General features: G+C 52.9%; 1 protein-coding gene across 1 annotated transcript; it reads right to left on the bottom strand.

Annotated features, from left to right (window-relative positions):
• Positions 1–2018: 2018 nt before the first annotated feature.
• On the bottom strand, positions 2019–13986 carry Lactbl1 (lactamase beta like 1). The gene is made up of 6 exons (XM_004637618.3): positions 13863–13986; positions 10920–11029; positions 8932–9089; positions 8025–8263; positions 4158–4263; positions 2019–3003 (listed from the first exon to the last, which is right to left on the bottom strand). Exons 1-6 carry the CDS (start codon positions 13909–13911, stop codon positions 2019–2021), a joined length of 1647 nt encoding a protein of 548 aa, XP_004637675.1. The 5' UTR covers positions 13912–13986.
• Between the last annotated feature and the right edge of the window lie 5547 nt (positions 13987–19533).

Here is a 19533-nt window from a genome sequence, read left to right as displayed (position 1 = left end):
TGTTTATATAGTATTCTTGAAGTGACAAAATTCTACAAACAGAACAGACTGGCCATTGTCCTGAGTGAAGGACAGGGTGGGGCTCGTAAATGGGTATAGTAAAAACAGGGCAAAGACTCTTGTGTTAGTGAAAATGTTCTGAACCTTGACTATCTTACATTAATATATTTTGGGGGGGGTCATTTTAAGACAGGGTCTTGCTATGCAGTTCAGGGTGGCCTTGAGCTCACTTTGTAGCCCTGGCTGGTCTTGAACTCACAACAATCCTCCTGCCTCAGCCTCCTGAGTGCTGGGATTACAGGCGTGCGCCACCACACCTGGCTTACATCAATATCTTGCTTACGATGGCTTTTACAAGATTTCCATTGGGAGAAACTGGGCAAATGGTACACTAGTTATGTCTTATCCTTAAATTAGAATTTATAATCTTCTCCAATGAAAAAGATTAATTTGTAAAAAGATATACAAAATATATGCTCACATTTTGCATTAGATTCAGTAGGTATAAAGTCCATCAAAATGTAAAAACTTTGCTCTTCAAAAGACATCATTAAGAAAAGGTCAAGCCTAAGAACAGGGGAAAATATTTACAATACATGTATGTGACAACGAACTCATATCTAGAGTACATAAAGAGCTTTCGGCAGGGGGTGGCAGCACATACCTATAATACCAGCACTCTGAGAGGCTGGAGCAAGAGGATTATAATCAGAGCCCAGCCTGAAAAACTCAGTGATTTAGCAAGACCCTGCTTCAGAACTAAAACATAAGACAGGACTAGAGCTGTAGCTCAGTGTGAAGGCCCTGGGTTCCACATCCCCCAGAACCACCAAAATACAAAATAAGTAAGAGCTTTTACAGTTTAATACCTACAACACAGTAAAAGTCACCATGAACTAAATATGATTTCACAACCACCAACGTGGTTAAAATGAAAAAAAAAAAAAAGACAACATTACATAGAAGCCAAAAGTATGAACAAGAGGACCAACTTACTGCTGTTTGGGGACATAAAATGACACAAGTGCTTTGAGAAACTGCATGGCAGGCACACCTAGAAATTTACCCAGGAGATATGAAAGCAAGTATTCACAGACAGACTGGTACAAGAATGCTTTTTCACAATAGCTCCAAACTGGAAACAACCCAAATGTCCATCAACAAGGGAAAGGATATGCAAATGGTGGCCCATCTATACAATGGATAAAGTGGAGCACACACATGAACCTCATAAGCAGCATGCTGAGCCACAGAAGAGAGGCACAAAAGCTCCCAGTGTATGATTCTATTTACGTGAAATTCTAGAACAGGCGAAACTAATGTTTAGTGACAGAAAGCAGATCAGCCAAGTTGCCTCAGGCTGGGTAGAGAGGGTCTCTGGGGAACGATGGAGACTTCCTGTATCTTGATTGTGTCGATGGGTATAAATACTTGTCAAAATCATCCAAAAGAGGACTGGGCATGTAGCTCGGTGGTAGAGGGCTTGCCTGGCAAGCATGAGGCCCTGGGTTCCACCTACAGCACTGCAAACAGACTATTTCATTTTGGGTAAATTATAACACCATATGGTTCATTCTTAAAAGACAAAATATAAAGCCAGGCATGAGGGCACATGCCTGAAATCCCAGTACTCAGGAGGCTGAGAGAGGTGGATCACGAGTTTGAAGCCAGCTCAGACGAGGTAGCCAGACCTTGTCTCAAAATCTTAGGGGAAGGGGGCGAAAAAGGCAAAAAAAAAAAAAAAAAAGCCTACCTTGTGTCTTAAGTTCTATAGACACAGAAGTAAAATTTCTAAATGCTTCCTAAAGTTTCTGAGCACTCCCTCTATATTTCTGTGAATTCCTCCTCCAACATAAGCAAGTCTTGCAAACCAGCTGTGGTCGAGGATAAAGTAGCTCCGCGCCTACCCTATTCTGCCAACTACTGGGGTTCTCAGCTCCCCTGCGGCCTCTGGCGCCCTACCTTGGACAGGAAAGCCGTGGGCTGAGAGGACCCGAGGCTGCGGCCGCCGCCTGGGGTCACTGCGTCTTGAACACGGGCTTGCGCTGCAGTCGCAGCACCCGGTAAGTGTTGAGGCCAGGCACGTCGAAGCCTGGCGACAGCCCGTGGGGATCCAGGGGGTAGAAGTGCACGAGCTGCCCGTGCTGGGTCTCCAGCGACAGCGACGCGTCGCCGCCAAGCGGCAGCGAACACGGAAACTCGCGGGCCACGTGCAGCTGGAAGACGCGGCCGCGCACGTGGCGCAGGGCGAGCGTGCGGAAGGCGGGCGGCACCAGCGCCTCCACGCGGGGCCCGAACTGGCGCAGGCGCAGCTCGCCCGCCGGCCCGGCGCGCACCTCGTAGAAGGTGATGTTGGCGAAGGTGAAGTAGCCCGCGAAGGGGCGCGCGCTGGGCGGCGGCGCGGGGCTGCGCTCTGCCTCGCGGAGCGCGCGCTCCAGGGCGGGCACGAGCACGTCGTAGGCGTCGGCCACCAGGTCGCGCCCGGACGGCCGGGGCCCGGCCAGCAGCAGCACGAGGCCCAGGCGCAGCGGCGGCACCAAGGAGAAGGTGGCGGCGTAGCCGTCCAGGTCGCCGTCCTTGCGCACCACGCGGTGGCCCCGCTGCGCGTGGAACTCCCACGGCGTGCCCGTCTCGGGGGCGAAGTAGGCGGTGGGACAGGCCAGCACGGGCGCCAGCAGCGTCTTGGCCGCGTCTGGCCGCAGCAGCCGCCGGGGGCTCCCACCCAGCAGCGCCACGGCCAGCTTGGCCAGGTCGGAGGGTGTGGAGTACATCTGGCCCGACGGGCGGTACCAGCCCAGGTCGTAGAGCGGCGCCGGCCGCCCGCTGCTGTAGAAGCCTGCGGCCAGGCGGGCGCGCACCGAGGGCGTCAGGTCGAAGCCTGTGTCCGCCATGCCCAGTGGCTCCAGCACGTTCTCCAAGACCCAGCGCTGGTAGTCGCCCTGGGCTGTGTGCGCCGCCAGCACATGCGCCAGCAGCGAGAAAGCCAGCGTGCTGTAGTGGCACCTGGGAAGAAGGAGAGTGTGGTCGGGGTGCGGCCCTGGCCATCCCCAGGTCCCCTTCCCGATGCCCAGGCTGCCGAAATGCCGCCAGCGCTTTGAAGGGGTGGGTAGGGCGACAAAGGACCCTGCACTCCAGACAGCCAGGCCCGGAGGCAACTTCAGAAATCTTAGGATATAACTCTGCCCTACACTTGGGACGCCTAAGGCCAGTAAGGAACAGGAAACTACCCAGGATTGCACCAAATATGCACGTGGAAAGGTGGTGCGGCAGATGGCACTGGTCCTTTCCACTCTTATCAAATGAAAGATCCAAGTTTTAGCATCTTTGAAGGGGATGGGAGATGGTCATCCTGTAGCTCAAGAGTGACAAATGTGAGGCGGGTCTAATCTTCCCTTCCTCGGGTCTGTGTGTCCACCTGTGACCAGCAAGAACACGGGCAACTTGAGGCTCCCAGTGGGAACCTCAGGAAGGAATGGGATGGATGTAGATCTGAGGGTCTTACCATCCACTCTGGGTCTCTAGGCCACGCGCCTAGACCGTGAGGTTCACAAGGTCACAAGGCCAGTCAGAGCAGAGCCGGAACATCGCATGTCTGCATCACCTGGGCCCCTCCTCAAGGGGCCTGGTGCCTGAGGCTCAGCAATTAGAGGAGCAGAGGGACCTTTGCAAAAGCAGCACCGCCCAGGGCAGGTGGGCCTCTAAGGGGGCAGCCTCTAAGGGGGCCTCCTCGGCAGGGCAGTTCCAGGTGTCCTCCATCCAGCCCCGGAGCCCCACTGCCTCCAGAGCTGGGCTTCTCTGTTTTCTGGTTACCCAGTCATCTGCTCCTGATAGTAACAATGTCCCACTTATTTCTCTCATGGCAAAATCTTCATTCTGTTTAGCTTTTCACTATGTCTTCCCCATCAGAATGCCAACTCCAGGCTTAGCACACTCTGGGCAGAGCAGGTCCTTAGGCGACATGGAGTTGATGAATACAAGGGCACAGAACTGCAGCAGAGCTGGATGCTGCCCCCCAACCCCCACACCTCTCTACACCTCCCCCTCTAGGCCTTAGTCTTCCCTCCTGACTCTGGGCATCCGGAGCAAAGTACTTTCCCTGGGGTCTGGTCTCCTGCAGCGGCCTCTCATGGCATGAGGCGTCAGAACACGGTCCTCACCTGGTTCCTGGGTCAGCCACCAGCACATCATCCTTGAGCAGGCTGAGGGCCTCCTGGGTGCTGCCCCTCCACAGCAGCGACGTGGAGCGCAGCCTTCTGGGCAGCCCTAGGGAACAGAGTGGTCACACCCACTGGGCCTGGGTTTTGTGGGAGAAGTCACCAAACCTCTCTGAGCCCTAGTGCTTCACTTGTAACGTGGGGGAAACCAATCCTATGTCATATAGCTGACGTGAGGATTAGACAAGACAACGTGCTTGGTGTGGTGCCAGCTACCTACTAACTGCTACAGGAAGAACTGCTAGGCCCTGGGGGTTGCTCAGTGGCACAGCACTCACCCAGCATTCAAGAGGTTTGATCCCCAGCACCACCAAAAAATTATCAACCATGGAAAGATCCACTTCCATAAGTTTCTTGAGGTCAGTGGTCAAATGTGTGTTCTGTTTATTGGATGTGACAAGTATTGAAAGGATCACAGGATTGGGATCCCTTTCATCCCTGTGCTCATCAATAATTTCTTACCACCTGTGCCAAAAACTATTTCATGTTTTGGAGAATCAGCAAGAAACAACACCAAGTCTCTGCCGGTGTGATGTTGATACTCTAGGAGAGGGGACAGAAAACAAGCAAATGAATAGTTGCGATACGTAGAACAGTATTTCAATGAGAGGTGTTGTTATTTTATACAAAGTGGTCACCTTCATGGGGAAGGTGGCCCTCGATCAAATGACATCTGGAGGAGATATGAGCTGTTGCAGCTGTAAAGAAAGGATGTCTTAGGCAGCGAGAACAGCAAATACAAAGGCCCCAAGGCATGCATGTGTTGACACGTTTGAGGGGCAGTATGGAGTAGCCAGTGGGGCTAGAGAGAGAGAAAGGTCAAGATGAGAGGTAAGAGATGCTGGGGTGCAGCAACAAGATCCTACAGGACCCCATCATGGAAGGACGTAGCTCTCCCTAGGCGTGAGATGGGGCCACTACAGACAGAGCACATTTACCTAGGTCCCTCTGGCTGCTGTATGAAAACAAACTACTGGGGACAATGGTAGAAGTAGGGGAGCTTATGAAAAGACTTGGAATTCCTTACTAAAAGCCAGGGGTGTTGGTACATACCTATAACCCCAGTACTTGAGATGCTGAGGCAGGAGAATCACTACAACTTCAAGGCCAGCCTCGGCTACATAGTGAGGCCATCTCAAAACACACACACACACACACACACACACACACACACACACACACACACACACCCTGCAAGATTCTTTTTGAGATGATAGTGGCTCAGACCAGCATGCTAAAGGCAGAGATGGTGAGGAGTGGCTGCACTCCAGAAATTAATAGTGGAGCCAGCAAGATCTTCTCCTGGACGGGATATACGGGAGTGGGAATAAGAGGGAGGCCTGAGGAGTGACTACAAAGTTTTATCAAGAACAATGAGATGGGCTCCCAAAGGATGAAGGGCTTCAAGAGTGGAGGGAGGATCCCTGGGGTAGAGGGGCGTAGGGAAGACAGCCGAGAACAAGGCTCTTCAGGCAACAGCTTGCTCAGCTGGTCTCCTTGGGACAGAGGAGTCAGGAAGGGTGTGAAGCTGACCACTCAGAGCCCTGTCCTGCACATAGAGAGGCCACAATGTACTGCTAGAGGAGGCCCACCATAACAGGGGGTCCCCCATGATCTCCTAGATGCTGACACAGCAGAGATCCTCACAGCATACTTCCATCCAATGCCTGTGTCTAATCTTAAATTTATAATATTGTGTCCTTAAAGAGGACCCCTGCAGTTCTATCCACACCCAGCTCCCCTAAACGTGGGCCCACCACAGGCATATGCAGAGGTAAATGGGCAGGTGTCTGCCAGGAGCCAGGCTCTGCATCTTCACACTCATTAACCCATTGCATCCCCCAACACAGCCTTAAGCACAGGTGATTTACAAGGGAGGGAGCAAGGCTGAGAAGCTAAGGGATCTGTCCAGGATCACACCGTGAGAAAACTGAGCTGGCACCTCCGTGCTTGTGCCCTGAGCCGTAGGGGCACTCTCCCTGGAGAAGACTGATCCTGTCCTACGTGCACCACCTTAGAAGCACCCATCCTCTTGCTGAGCCTCAGGTTCAGGGCAGGAGAGTTAGAGCAGCCACAGCCACTGGCTGAGAGCTCCGGCCTGAGTGCGCTTGGTAAAATGATGACGGGTGGCATTTGTGAGTGACACCTGCATTTTAGGTCACTGGATCAATGGCCGCAAATATGAGCCATCCAAGGCATTGGGATGGGACCTGTGATTGCTGCCTTCTGTGCCTTCTCCAAGTCAGTCACCACGAAGCAGAGTGCCCCGCCCCAGACCTCTCCAGACCAGCACCCTCTAGCCTGGGTCCCTCCAGCCCTGCCCAATTCCCGCTCCCTGCTTTGTGTCTGAGCAGCAGCTTACCACTGCCTCTCCACAGTGTCCCTTTATCCAGGCTTGTAAGCACATCTTTATAATTATTATATAAATTATCTTGAAGAAGCAGTTCATTTACATGATCCAAAATTTGAAGAACACCGAAGGCTACACAATGAAAATTTTTCCTCTTCTCCTTCTTTCCACTATTTCCTCTTCCTAGATGCAACTTGCTTCAGTCTCTAGTTACCTTCCAAATGTGTACTATAGACTATACATTATACATACATTACATATGTAGATAAATGTTATGCCTATAGACACAAACATTTCCTATGTACATACGTATATTTTTATTCCCTATTATATGGTAATATAGAGTATCTTCTCTTAAGAGATGTTCTCGTACTTTATATTGTAATTTATTCCACCTCAGGACACATAGAATATCTTTACCTTTTTAGGGCTATATAGTATTTGTATAGTTAGATCATAGTTTATTTAATTATTCCCCCATTGATGGACATGTATGTTGTTCCTTTTATTCCCCCACTGATGGACATGTACATTGTTCCTTTTATTCCCCCACTGATGGACATGTACGTTGTTCCTTTTATTCCCCCACTGATGGACATGTATGTTGTTTCCATCTTTTATTATTACAAGCAGTTCTGTGGTAAATTACTGTGGACACACTTCATACCACACATGTGAATACTAGGGCATATCCTGTTTGTGTGCTTGTGCGTGTGTGTGTGGTGTGTGTGTGTGTGTGTGTGTGTGTGCATACTGGGAGTGGAACCCAAGGCCCTGTGCATGCTAAGCACTTGCCCTACCACTGAGCTACCCCTATATTTCACATCGTGGTGGCTGTTGCCAGCTGCCCTCCACGTTCTGCATCACTGTACATCCCCACCGTTGATGGAGAAGATGGTCTAGCTCACTACATCCTCACCAACTCAGTGCATCCATCATTTTTATCTTTGCCAAACTCATAGGAGGAAAATACGCTGTTTCCATATAGTTTTATCTCAGTTTTGTTATGAGTGAGATTGAACATCTTTTAATACGTTTAAATGTCCTCATGGGCCTCTGCTGTGGGTTGTAGATTCTGTTCCTATCTTTCACTGGTGTTTGTACTAGGTAGCTGTGCTGTACTGACCTTCACATGACCTTGACATGTATATTGGGGCTGTTGCATCTTCCTTACAGAACTGCCTACAAGTACAAATTTGCTGCCTTGCTGGAGACCTGATAGGCAGATCTTGACCTATCAACTTGATTTTAACCTGAAAACTGATTTGTCTACTAGATCTAAATACCTAGGCTTCGCCTCAGCTTTTACTTCTCTAGATCTTTCTCTCCCAGCTCATCCCACAGCCCTGGGGTGGGAACATGGCCAACGCAGGACACAGAGCTGGCTGGCTTGAAACCGTGAGCAATACAGTCACTACCTGAAATAGTTCAGGTCAAGCCAAGTGAGCCCTGAGACTCACCTGAGAGTTGGCTGGCCATCCTTCGGAGGGTAACAGGTGAAGGCCTGGGAGCTGGGCCCACCTCATCTAGCCCATCCATCAGGCCTTGGTGTTGGGGGGCTGAGGCCATGCCCAGTGGGTTGTGAATGGTGAAGGTGCTGGCATAGCGCTCCAGAGGGTCATCCAGGGAGGCCACAGTGCCCTCCTCCCACAGGCGGTACAGCATAAGGACGGGGAAGATCTTGGAGATGCTGGCGATCCTGCCTTATGAAAGGGGCACAGGGGCAGAGGGCAACCTGTTGGTCCACAGCCAGGCACTGCCCTAGACACCAGCTCCTACACCCCTGTGCTCTAGAAAAGACTGAATCCACCCAAGTCAGCATCTCAAACGAAGTGTCCGGGTCTGCCTGAAGCTGCCTTTGGGCAGAGGATGCTGGAGAACATACCGGAAGTTGAGGGGCTGGCAAGATAGGGTGGACCCTCTTCAGCAACCTTCTCATTCTAAGGCTGACTTGGGTACCGTGTGTGTGGCTTTGGGTCAGTTACTGGACCCTTCTGAGGCAGCTTCCCTATGGGCCTCAAACGAGCTGAGGAGAGGATGTGTGAGAAATGCTGGTTGGGGAGGGCCCCAGGCCTGGCGTGGAGCAGGGTAGTGTAAATGAAAACTTCCTCTGAACACTGGGTCCTTCTCCAGTTTGGTAGCTTTGGTTTCCAGGAGGGATCCCTGCTGGCTGGCCACCCTTGTGGTGTGACACTGGGCACTCACTGGTCTCCTCTGGATCTTGGGCTCCTCCTGTGTGGAACTGCCAGGACTTAATCATGGCAGCCTAGCCACCCCAGTCGTGATTTTTCTTGGGTCTCTGCCTCATGGGTCCCCTGCCCTCCCACCCCACACCATCCACAGGGCCCTGGAGACAGCCCAGCTGACCGGTACATGGTGTGCTCGTTGGGGGCCCCGGAATTGGGGTCTGAGCCATTCTTCTTCCCAAAGTTCCCCGTCCAGAGCACGGTATCATTGTGGATGACAACTGCAGACATGGCAGCCAGACCCGGGGCCGACATGGCCTGGCTGAGGATCCCATCCACCTTGGGGGGAAAGACCAGGAGGCTGAGAGTGTGGGTGCAGTGACGCCCCCAGCCCCTCCCGTTCCCACAGCCAACCCCTCACACAGTGCCTCCCTGAGTGCCAGCACCCCTGGCCCTACCATACCCCGGGGGGGCCAGCTTTGCTCAGGAAAGCCCCCTCCAGTCTGTGTTAGGCATAGGGCTTCCTCAAAAGATTTTTTTTCTCAAAGAAATATTTCCTTAGCAAAGTAAAAAAAAGAGGAGGGGGCTTAAGGATGTAGCTCCATGGTAGTCTTGTCCAGCATGTACGAGGCTCTGGCTTCCATCCTCAGTACAAAAAAGAGAGAGAGAGAGAGAGAGAGAGAGAGAGAGAGAGAGAGAGAGAGAGAGAGAGAGAGAGAGAGAAGGTTCAAAATTACCAATGTAATTGAACCCTGGCCTCATGCCCTAGACAAACCTCCCCAGGGCTTACTTGAACACCCTGTGTTGAGCAATCCACTGTGTATAGGCCCCTCATACATTTCTTCAAAATATCTTATTATTTTCAATAATTAAGTAGAGGGGTAGTGATAATAGCTAGTGTTTGGGGAAGATTTAAAGTATGCCAGGCATGACAGAAAGAGATTTTTATTCATTATTTTACTTGATCCTCACAGTAGTAAGTCAATGTTAATTTCTCTCCATTTAATGGATGAGAAAACCGAGTCTCTGACGTGAAATACCTTGCCCACATGCTGGGGCATAGCTGCTGGGGTCAAGAGCAGCCCCTTCCTAAAGATGCCCAGACGCCTTGCCCAAGGTTTCACCATCCTGCGCCGAGCCCGGCCAGCCTCTACCTTCTACCCCTGTGCTAACTTTCCCTCTCTGAGCCTTAGTTGCTCCCTACATAGATAGGGATGCAGGAGGTGCAGGCACAAACAGGTAGCGTGGCACCTGGCACTCACCAGGTGCTCAGCAGACAATGATGGCTGCGGGAATTATTGTCACTCTTTGTTTCAGTTACTATGAGCCCCGGGTGCCACGCGGCACCCTCTGCTCCCCTCCTGCCCGAGCTCCCCATGTCTCCCCATGGGCCTGTGCTCACCTCACTGCCGTGGGCTGGTCACCCCCTACCTGCAGCAGCTATTGGACGCCAGTTTCAAGTCCCCCCACCAGGCTGCTGCTCGTGCACTTCTGATCAGGTTTCCTCTGCCTCTGTGGCTCCTAAGGTAAGGGACCTAAGTGCATGGGGCCTGATGGCCTGGAGCAGGTGCGCCCCCAGTGGTAAGCGCTGCGCCATGGTGGGCGTGGGAGTGTATCTGCTCAGCTGTTTCATCCTATTGCTGTGGCCTCCGTGTCTGGGCTCTGTCATCTGCTCCGTCCTCATCCCCCACCTCCCCTCTCTGGCCTCTTAGCCTTCTGTGTGCTCCAAGTGCCCAGCCTGCTGCCTCAGGGCCTTTGCACACACCACTCCCTCTGTCTGGAGCACACCCCTGCACCCCTAAGCTCCCTGAACACACACACACACACACACACACACACACACACACACACCCCACCTGGTATCTATTTGTCCACATCTCACCCCACACACTGCTACCTCCAGACCCCAACACCAATCCCTTCTCTTATCACCACACTCCCATAGGGTCCTGGCCTCCTCTTGTCACCACACTCGCCCGTGTTAGAAACATCTGGTGTCTTGACTTAACTCCTAGGCTAGTAGTTTCTAGAAGGCCAGCGAGTGTCTTCTTCCTGCCCTGTCCCTGCTGCCCAGCACAGAGCAGCCTAAATGGATCCCACTGCCAGTAAAGAGTGCTCCCAGCACCCCCAGCCTCCTCACACACCATCCCCTCCAGGGTCATCACTGACCTTTTCCAGGGCCTCCTTCAACACTGGGAGCGGGTGAGCCAGAGGCACAGGTTCTGGGTGCTGGGGGCACATCCTCACGGGCACAGAGGTCACCTCTGGTCCCAAGGAACCTGGAGGAGGAGGGAAGTGGTAGCAAAGGCCAGAGTCGTCACACCTTGGGGACAGTCTTCCCCGGCCAGCGGGACAGTACATGATCCAGCCACAGCACTGAGGGGCCCGGCATTCCACGCTCCCACTGCCACCTGGCCTTGCTGGCTCCTGTGAGGCCACAGATGCTGCTGCGGTGGCCGTGCCACTCCTCCCCGCCCTCCCTCCCCCGCTACCAGCTTGCTCCCTTCGTGTGGGCAGTGGGTCAAGCTCTGGCTCCTGCGGACAGGCTCAGCACATCTGTCCATTCTCCTCTCCTTCCTTGTGCTTATTATGTGTGTCGGAGTGGATTGGGAGCCCCACGTGGCTTGGGGCCTTAAACACCAGGGACACCTCTGTCCCTAGAAATGGGCATCGGGCATCAAGCCCTCGAATGTGTCCTGCCTTTGTCCAGTGTGCGGTGGCCCTGGAACCACAAGGAGCAGCTGCATCTGGGGAGAGAGGGAGGGCAGGACTGGGGCTGATCGATCCCAGCGGCTCCCGCACGGCGCCTTCTCTGAAGCCCTTATGAAAAGCTAAGGGACTGAGAACTGAGGACTGGCATGCGATTTGCTTGCTCCCTGGGGACACTGCCACCTGGTGGACGGGCCTGGGACGAAGACTTTGCCAGAACGAGTCACTAGGGACGCCTGTGTCCCAGCTGACCTGTCCCCTGCCCTAGACAGAGCCCAGGCAAGATGCCCAGCAGAACTGCCGGCCAGCCCAGGGTCATGAAAAAAAATAACCAGCCAGTCGCGTAAGGGTGGCTTGTCCCTAGCGGTAGATAAAAAAGGTAAAACTGCCTCAGAGTGGTTCTCTCAACAAGTGAATGGCATAGGTTTAGGACTGGCTTTGCGAGCTGGGGATGAGGTAGGAAGCTACAAGTGCGCAGGAAGCTGCCTGGGAATCTTAAAATCCAGGCGTGAGTCGCTGGGGTGCGCGGGGAGCGGGGGCGGCTTCTCACAGCCCAGGGGGCGAACCCGCAGGAGGGCGGGACCTTGGTCTGCGCACCCCGTAGATCATAACAGCTTCTCATTTGTGACAAATTATGAACAAAGTTGGAGAAAAGGCACAAGAATGTTTTCTTTTTTGTTTTGGGGCCGGAGAATTGAACCCAGAACCTTTATACTGGACTATACTCCCAACCTTTTTTTTTTTTTTTTTTAACTTTGAGATAAGGTCTCACTAAGTTGCTAAATTGCCCAGACTGGGCTCAAACTTGTAAACCTCCTCCTCAGTCACCCAAAGGGCTGCAATTACAGGCATGCATCATATATGGGGTTGTATTTGGAAACTTGTATAGCAATTTGACAGAATAATTTTTGCATTTGTGGAATCCAATAACATAAAATTTGGGCTTCCTGTGTCTTTTTAAAAATTTCTCTAATGAGGGGCTGGTGAGATGGCTCAGTGGTCTAAAGCACCTACTTAGAACAAGCTTAGCAAAGCACAGGGACCACAGTTCAATCCCCCAGCACCACATGCCAGCCAGCCCCGCCCCCTGGTGGGCTGAGCTGGCCACACACACACACACACACACACACACACACACACACACACATAAATAAATGAATAAAATTTTTTTAAAAAAATTTTTCCCTAATGATTCATCTTTATGTGTTTTGGCATTGTTTTGTTTCATTTTGGTTTTTGAGACAAGGTCTTGCTATGAGCTCACTATACAGTCCAGGCTGGCCTTGAACTTGGTACGTAGTCCAGACTAAACTCAATTTTGTAATCCTCGTGCCTCGGGCTCCCAAATGCAGGGGCTATGGGCATGCACCACCACACACAGCCATTCTATGTCTGTAGTCTTACCAGTCTGCTATGGCTTGGTAGTGTGACAGTCTGAGGAGCACATTTCTGAGGCACAGACTTTGCCTACCTGAGGTATTTTTACTTGAGAAACTAAGGAGCCTCTCAAAAGGGAACTTACCCTAGATAGAAAAGTTGAGATCAAGAGTTGAGGAAAGGTGGGCTGCCAAGATAGCCCAGCAGACTAAGCACCTGCCCCCAAGCTAGATCCTCAGGTTAGATCCCCGGTACCACATGCTGTGCCGGCCCTGCCCCAGGGCAAGCCAGCCACTGAGACAGTCATGGTGGTGCACACCTGTTATCCCAGCACTGGGGAGGCTGAAAACAGGAGAATCACTAGGAGTCCAAGCTGCGTAGTGAGACCCTGTACCAAATACATTAATTAAAAATAAAAAATAAAAAATAAAAAAAACTGAGGAAGAGACAAGAAAATAAAGAGCCATGTCTGTAAACATTCCCACGGCACTCACTGGGCTCTGGGGCATCTGTAACACAGGTGACCCAAGAATGGAGAGAACCATCGTGCCCTGGAGCAGTGCAGACCTGGGCTCTGGTCCACCCAGGATCCCAGCAGGTGCGAGGTTCCCAGGTTGCCAGAGCAGCCGAGGCCTGCCGCTCATCTGGAAGCGACGGTTTCTCGACTGGCCTGGAGCCACTTAGAAAGGAGAGGCTCTAAGAAGTGGAAGTCACCGTCGAGGGAACCCTCTCAGGGACTTAGAGTGGTGAGAGGGTCTTTGGATGGTGGTCAAAAGTAGAGCAAGAGAAATAATGGTTGACACTTTGAGGGAACCCGAGTTTTGCTCACCCCGGATTGTACAGCTTGAGGAAACCCAAGTAGCTTTAGGGTTTGCATCTTATACGAGGCAGCGTCGAGATCCAGAGATTCACAGCTAGTGAGACCCATAGTGAGGGTGCAGGCTGAAGGCCTGATGTTTAAATCTTCTTAAACTCTGCGACTGGGTGGCAGCTCAGAGCCTAGGAGGACCTTGGCCTGGCACTCACCAGTCTGCATCTTGGGGAGGTGGTACTGCCACAGGAAGCAGCCGGTCATGACCAAGGAGAGCAGGAACAGGAAGCCGCTGGAGGCTGGGAAGAGCCACCTCTTGATCGCTTTCAGCAGGCGGGGCTGCTGGCCAGTCTGGAAAGTCAAGGACACAGTGTGACCCCCTGGGGGTCAGCAGAGGGAAGAGAGCAAGGGATCCCCTCCCCATTGCCTCCTATGCCTGGTTCCCATATCCAGAGAGGCCAGAGGTTTGGATAAATGTCACACCTGCAAGCATGCACCCCTTCAGGAGCTCTGCCTGGCACCGGGGCTCCGCCTGCCATGCCCCGCCTCTCCCTGAGCTTATGACCTGCTGCACTGCCAGCTCCTCCAGGAAGCCTCCCCATCCATCCTTACCCTTGTCCCCTGCTAAGGCACTTGGAGCGAGCCTGCAAGCGAGCTGAATGCAAGTCCCTCTGCTGCTCTTGACCCATACAAGCAAGATGTCCCAGATGGGGCCACCAGCTCTGTCCTCTCCCCTGAGGCCACACATGTTTGGAGGGCACAGCCTAAGGTTGTGCATGTGGTTTCCTCCATCCTGTCCGTACTCGCTCTCTACAACACCTGCCTTCCTTACTCCTCCAATCCTGCGACCTGGAGCTTGGGAGGGAGCTCCCTGCAGGCCTGCATGCAGCCCCTAGTGCAGGGCTGGTGCTGCGTGAAAGTGACTGCTAGCACCACCCCATTCTCATGCCATTCTGCAAAACCTCTGCAAGGAGAGGGGGCCTGCTTGGTGATGCTGGGAGGGCGGGGCTGGGGCAGCGAAGTGTGGGAAGTGGGTGCAGGCGGGGTCAGAGGTGATGAGAGCAGGTCCTATAGCCCGACAGAGGGGAGGAAGAGGGCAGGCAGGGAGGGGCCGAAGCACTGGAGCAGGAGGGCAACTGGCCACCTAGGCCCCTAAAAGAGCCATGGGCTCCTACACAGCCACCCCAGAGCCCAGGAAACACACATCCACTCCAGCTAAGAGGAGCATCCCGGCCCTGGTGAGCAAGGGGCTCCCCTGCCTTGGTGTTATAGCTGAGCCTCAGGGGAGTTAAGTGACCTGCCTAAGATCACCCAGCTAGTTGCAAACCTGAGACTTGAACCCAAAGCCCAGGCTCCAAGCTACTCAGACAAAGCTCTGGCTGATCTTTAAGGATCATTACTTGAACCTTCTCATTTCCAAGTGGGCAAAAAGAGGTTACAGGAAGAAAAAGACCTGTGGAAAAAAATAATCATCCTTATGTTCTGAGTCTGTCCTAGGCTGAGGGTCAGTTTGCGCCAGCCTTGCACCAGGAACTGATCAGGTGATGTCTTATTACCCCCTCCCACTTGGCTCAGGAAGTGGTTAGAGATAAGATGGAACCCAGAGGCATTCAGTGATTTGCTCAAGGTCACGGAGCAAGGTGCAGTGAGTCCGTTCTACCCCCCTCTTGACCCACGCCTCGAAGTGCAACCTCTCCTGACCCCCTCACAGCTGTCCTTTCCCGAGCACCTGCCAAGCCCCAGGCTCCATTCTAAGCAAGGACCCAGCCTCTCAAATCTCAGTGCCTGGGAAACCAGCACGCTGTGGCAGGCCCGTCTCCCCAGCTGGCCCGGCAGGCAGGGGGGAGTCCCTCCCTGTTCATCAGTGTTGCTCTAACTCTTGGCTTGATGGTTCTCATAAATAGGCTTTCAATAGCCACTAATGCCCATGGGGTGTTTACTACAGGAGAGTTCCTACTGACTTATAAGTATTATTTCATTTAATCCTTGCAACTGAATGCCAGCAGGTGCTATTATTTTGGGCATCATAGACTCAGGAAATGCTTTTGAAGGTCACATTGTTCTGCAAATTGAAAGACTTAGGTTCAAATCAATTGTTGAACAAGACAGCTGAGCTATTGGTGAAGAGTTTATTTTGGGGGCTGGGGAGATGGCTCAGTAGAATAAGCGCTTCCCGGCAAGTGCAAGGGCCTGAGTTCAATCCCCAGTTCAAAAAAAAAGAGTTTATTTTCATGTCTCAAGATCTCACTGGTTTCCAGCAGTATCTTCTACCTTTAGCACTTGGGGTTCATACTGAAGCTATTCTTCATTCTTTGTTTCCAAAAACTAGAATCAACCCAGATGTCCTTCAGCTGGTGAATAAATAAGCAAAATGTGGTATGCCCACATATGGAATACTATGCAGCAGTGTAAAGGGATGGATGCTGATGTGTGCAGTAATGTAGCTGAGTCTCTAATGTGCAATGCTGTGTGAAGTGAACCAGACTCAAAGAGCTATAGACTATGTCATGCCATCCAGTATTCTGGAAAAGGCCCAACTAGATGGACAGAGGACAACTCAGTGGTTACCTAGGCTGAGGAGGAGAGGGATTATAAGAGGGCAGAAGGAGCTGGCATGGTGGTGCACACCTATAATCCCTCCAGGAGGTAAGAGGAGCAAAAGTTTGTGCCCAGCCAAGGCAATTAATAACTTACCAAGGCCTCTCTCAGAATAAGAAATACAAAGGTTGGAGTTCAGTGTGAAGGCCCCAGGTTCCATCCCCAGTTCTGGGGTGGGAGTTGGGGACAAACAAAACAGAAAGAGTAGAATTGTTTGGGAGGTAGTGGGCTCGGTCTCGGCCCTGGCTGTGGTGGTCGTCTCAGGACTGTCTGCGTTGGTCAAGAATCACAGGACCTGTGGATCTTGCTGTTTGTAAGTGATACCTCAGCTTCACCTGCATGTGACACAGGATCCAGGATGGCCCCAGCACTGTCAGTCTTGTACGGAACACGTCCCCTTCGACTGGGAGCGGAGACCCACAGGAGCAGAGACCCACAAGGCAGCACCAGCAAGGGCCCAGGGAGGAGATAGTTCCACTCCCTTGACAGCAGTCAGGCCGTAACCAACCACCCTCACCCCAGCACAGGGGAAGAAAGAAACTCAAAGGCATTTATGGAGGCCGTGGGCAGTGGAAGGCAGAGCTGAGACCCAAGCTGTGTGGTGCACCTCCCACCTACATCCACGTGCTCTCTGCACCCCATCCGTGGTTCTCCCCTGGGGCGCAGCCTCAGCACCTGCCTGTCTCCAAACCCAGGACTTATTCCAGAGGCTGGCAGCAGCAGTCCACATTATGCCTCTAAGCGGCTGCCCAGCTGCTTTCGTTAGACCTGCAGTGGCCTCTAGAGCTCTCTCTGCTCGTCCCAGCTGGAAACCGCAGGCTCCTCCAAACCTCTCCCTGCTGTGGCTCCCAGCTCCTCACCTGCGATCTGCATCCCACCGCCCTCGCCTTTCCCTTATTCAGGGCCCACCGGGGACAGCACCTGTTATTTCAGTCATTCATGCATCTATTCATCTAGAAAATGGTCTGGTCCGTAAGGGCCTGCTGTGTGCTGGCCACCCTCCCCCTGGGAGCCAGAAGCCTGCTGGAGTGCGACCAGAGCCCAAGGTTTGGCCCTGACTAGCTTCGCCCTTGCTAGCTTGGAGTCTGAACTGCATAACAGGCGCGGTCATGATCCTGCACTGCCTAGTGTTCGGGTGATGGCAAGTGTCCGCAAACCCCCCAGAAAGGCACTCACTGCCTGGTGCTAGAATTGATGTAATAATTTCTCAGAAAGAGGCAGGCAGACAGACACAAACAGAACCATGAAGAGGCCTCGGGGCTCCCAGGAGCATGACCCTTGAGCTGGGAGCGGGGGTCACTGAGCTGGAGGGTGGGAAGAGTCGGGTGCCCCAGTCAGAGGCCAGCCTGTGGCTTCTGCTGTGCCATGCAAGAGCTAACGCCAGCCTGGCCCTGGCCCAGGCGCGAGCCCCATGGGTCAGTGGCGGCGACACAGGTGGGCGGGTGGGTGACCTAGGGCTGTGCCTCACCTGGGTCTTCATTCTCTCCAAGACGTGGAAGATCCCAGCTCCTTGAGGATTCAGGTCTGCGCCCCAGAACCTCCCATGGGCAAGAAGGTGAGTTCGAGAAGTGCAGGTAACACGAGGTTCTCAAGGCCTGGGAAAGGAGACAGGGGACAGGGAGCTCCTAGAAACCACAGAGGGGCGGCCGGACATGGTGGTGAGTGCCAGTAATCCCAGCCCTCTGGAAGGCTGAAGCAGGAGGAGTCCAAGTCCAAACCCGGCCTGGGAAACTTGGCAACTTAGCGATTTAGAGAGACCCTATCTAAAACCCTGGGGATGCAGCCAGTGCAAAGGCCAGGGGTTCAGTCTCCAGTAAGACACACACACACACACACACACACACACACACACACACCAGAGTATAAGTGAACAACTTCTCAGTTCACATGGCTCCATCCCATAGCAAGAGAAATAGCTTGGAAGCCCCCATCTACCTGCCCCCATCTCTGCTTGCCAGGACTCTCCTGATTTCAGCACCAAAAGCCCCACACTCCCCAGAACACCTCAGGTCCAGGCAAACCTGGCTTTTCTGCCTACCCTGCCCCCAATTCCAGCTGCTCTGCCTCTCCAGCCTCCAGGCCTGGGGCCCTCGGCCACAACTTACCCTCTTCCACAAGGCTCCGGAAGAACAGAGTGATTCAGGCCCTGCGCGGCTGGCAAGGGCCTCTGGAGCCCCTGTGTTCTGCGGCGCAGGCAAGGTTTCCTGGGCTCCAAGGCACAGGTTTTGCCTAAGCTCTCCAGAGGCCGCCAGATGCGGCGCCTGATTTCCCAACCACTAATCCCACTGCAGGCCCTGTGCCCAGGGGATTAGTGCCCAGAGTTCGGGGCAATGGGAAGGGGGGCAGATCTGTTGGGGCACACTGGGAGCCCCACACAAGCCCAGCAGCTCCAGGTGGGGTGACACAGGAATGCTCTCTCCAGAAGGGGGCCCTGCCAAGCCCAGAGTAGAGGAGAGAAACTGGCAGCAGCCACCAAGGCCTGCCTGACCCACAGGCCCTCCTGGACGCCATCCAAACCCACCCCAGCTCATCAGGGACCCCTGGGGACCCCAAGGTTCCAAAGAATGCAGTCTGACCTCATTGTTAAATATTCAGGTGACTCGGGTTCAAATCCCAGTTCTGTCCCTGCCTGGGACCCCGGGTAAGTCCTGATCTCTGCTTCTTCATCTATAAATGGGGATGATAACATTATATGGCTTGGCCTGAGGATTACACAGCAGTAATCTTACAAAGCAGGCAGCCCAGGGCCTGGCCCCTGGAAAAGGGCTCCACAGAGGTGAGCTTTGTGTTTTGACTCAACTTTTATGCCAGAGTTATGCCCAGCCCTGGGGCAGATATTAGATCTTTCCCTGGAATTGCATCACTCCTGATTTCAGTTAACAAAAGGATAAAATAAATTTGCCTTCTTGGTACCAGATAAAGCTGCACCCTGGAATTACCTAGGAAACTCTCTCTCTCTTCCTTCTTTTCTTTCTCCTCCCTCTTCTTCCACCTTCTTTTTTCATTGGTACTGGGAACTGAACCCAACCCCTTCACACTGAGCCACATCCCCAAGTCTTTTACATTTTTTAAAAAATTTTTGATCAAAGATTACCGAGTTACTAAATTGAGCTTGAACTTGGAATCCTCCTGCCTCAGCCTCCGGGAGTTCTGAGATTACAGGTGCGCACCTGGGCACCTTCCCATAACTGCTCATGTCTGAGTCCCCAGAGATGCGAAGGGCTGTTACATGGGTGTCACAGGATTTGGAGATCCGACGTGATTCTACCGTGTGCCCAACATTGAGAA

This window comes from Octodon degus, unplaced genomic scaffold (genome assembly GCF_000260255.1).
Source record: "Octodon degus isolate 3935 unplaced genomic scaffold, OctDeg1.0 scaffold00092, whole genome shotgun sequence".
Taxonomy (NCBI): domain Eukaryota; kingdom Metazoa; phylum Chordata; class Mammalia; order Rodentia; family Octodontidae; genus Octodon; species Octodon degus.
This window is presented reverse-complemented; position numbering and strand designations above follow the sequence as displayed.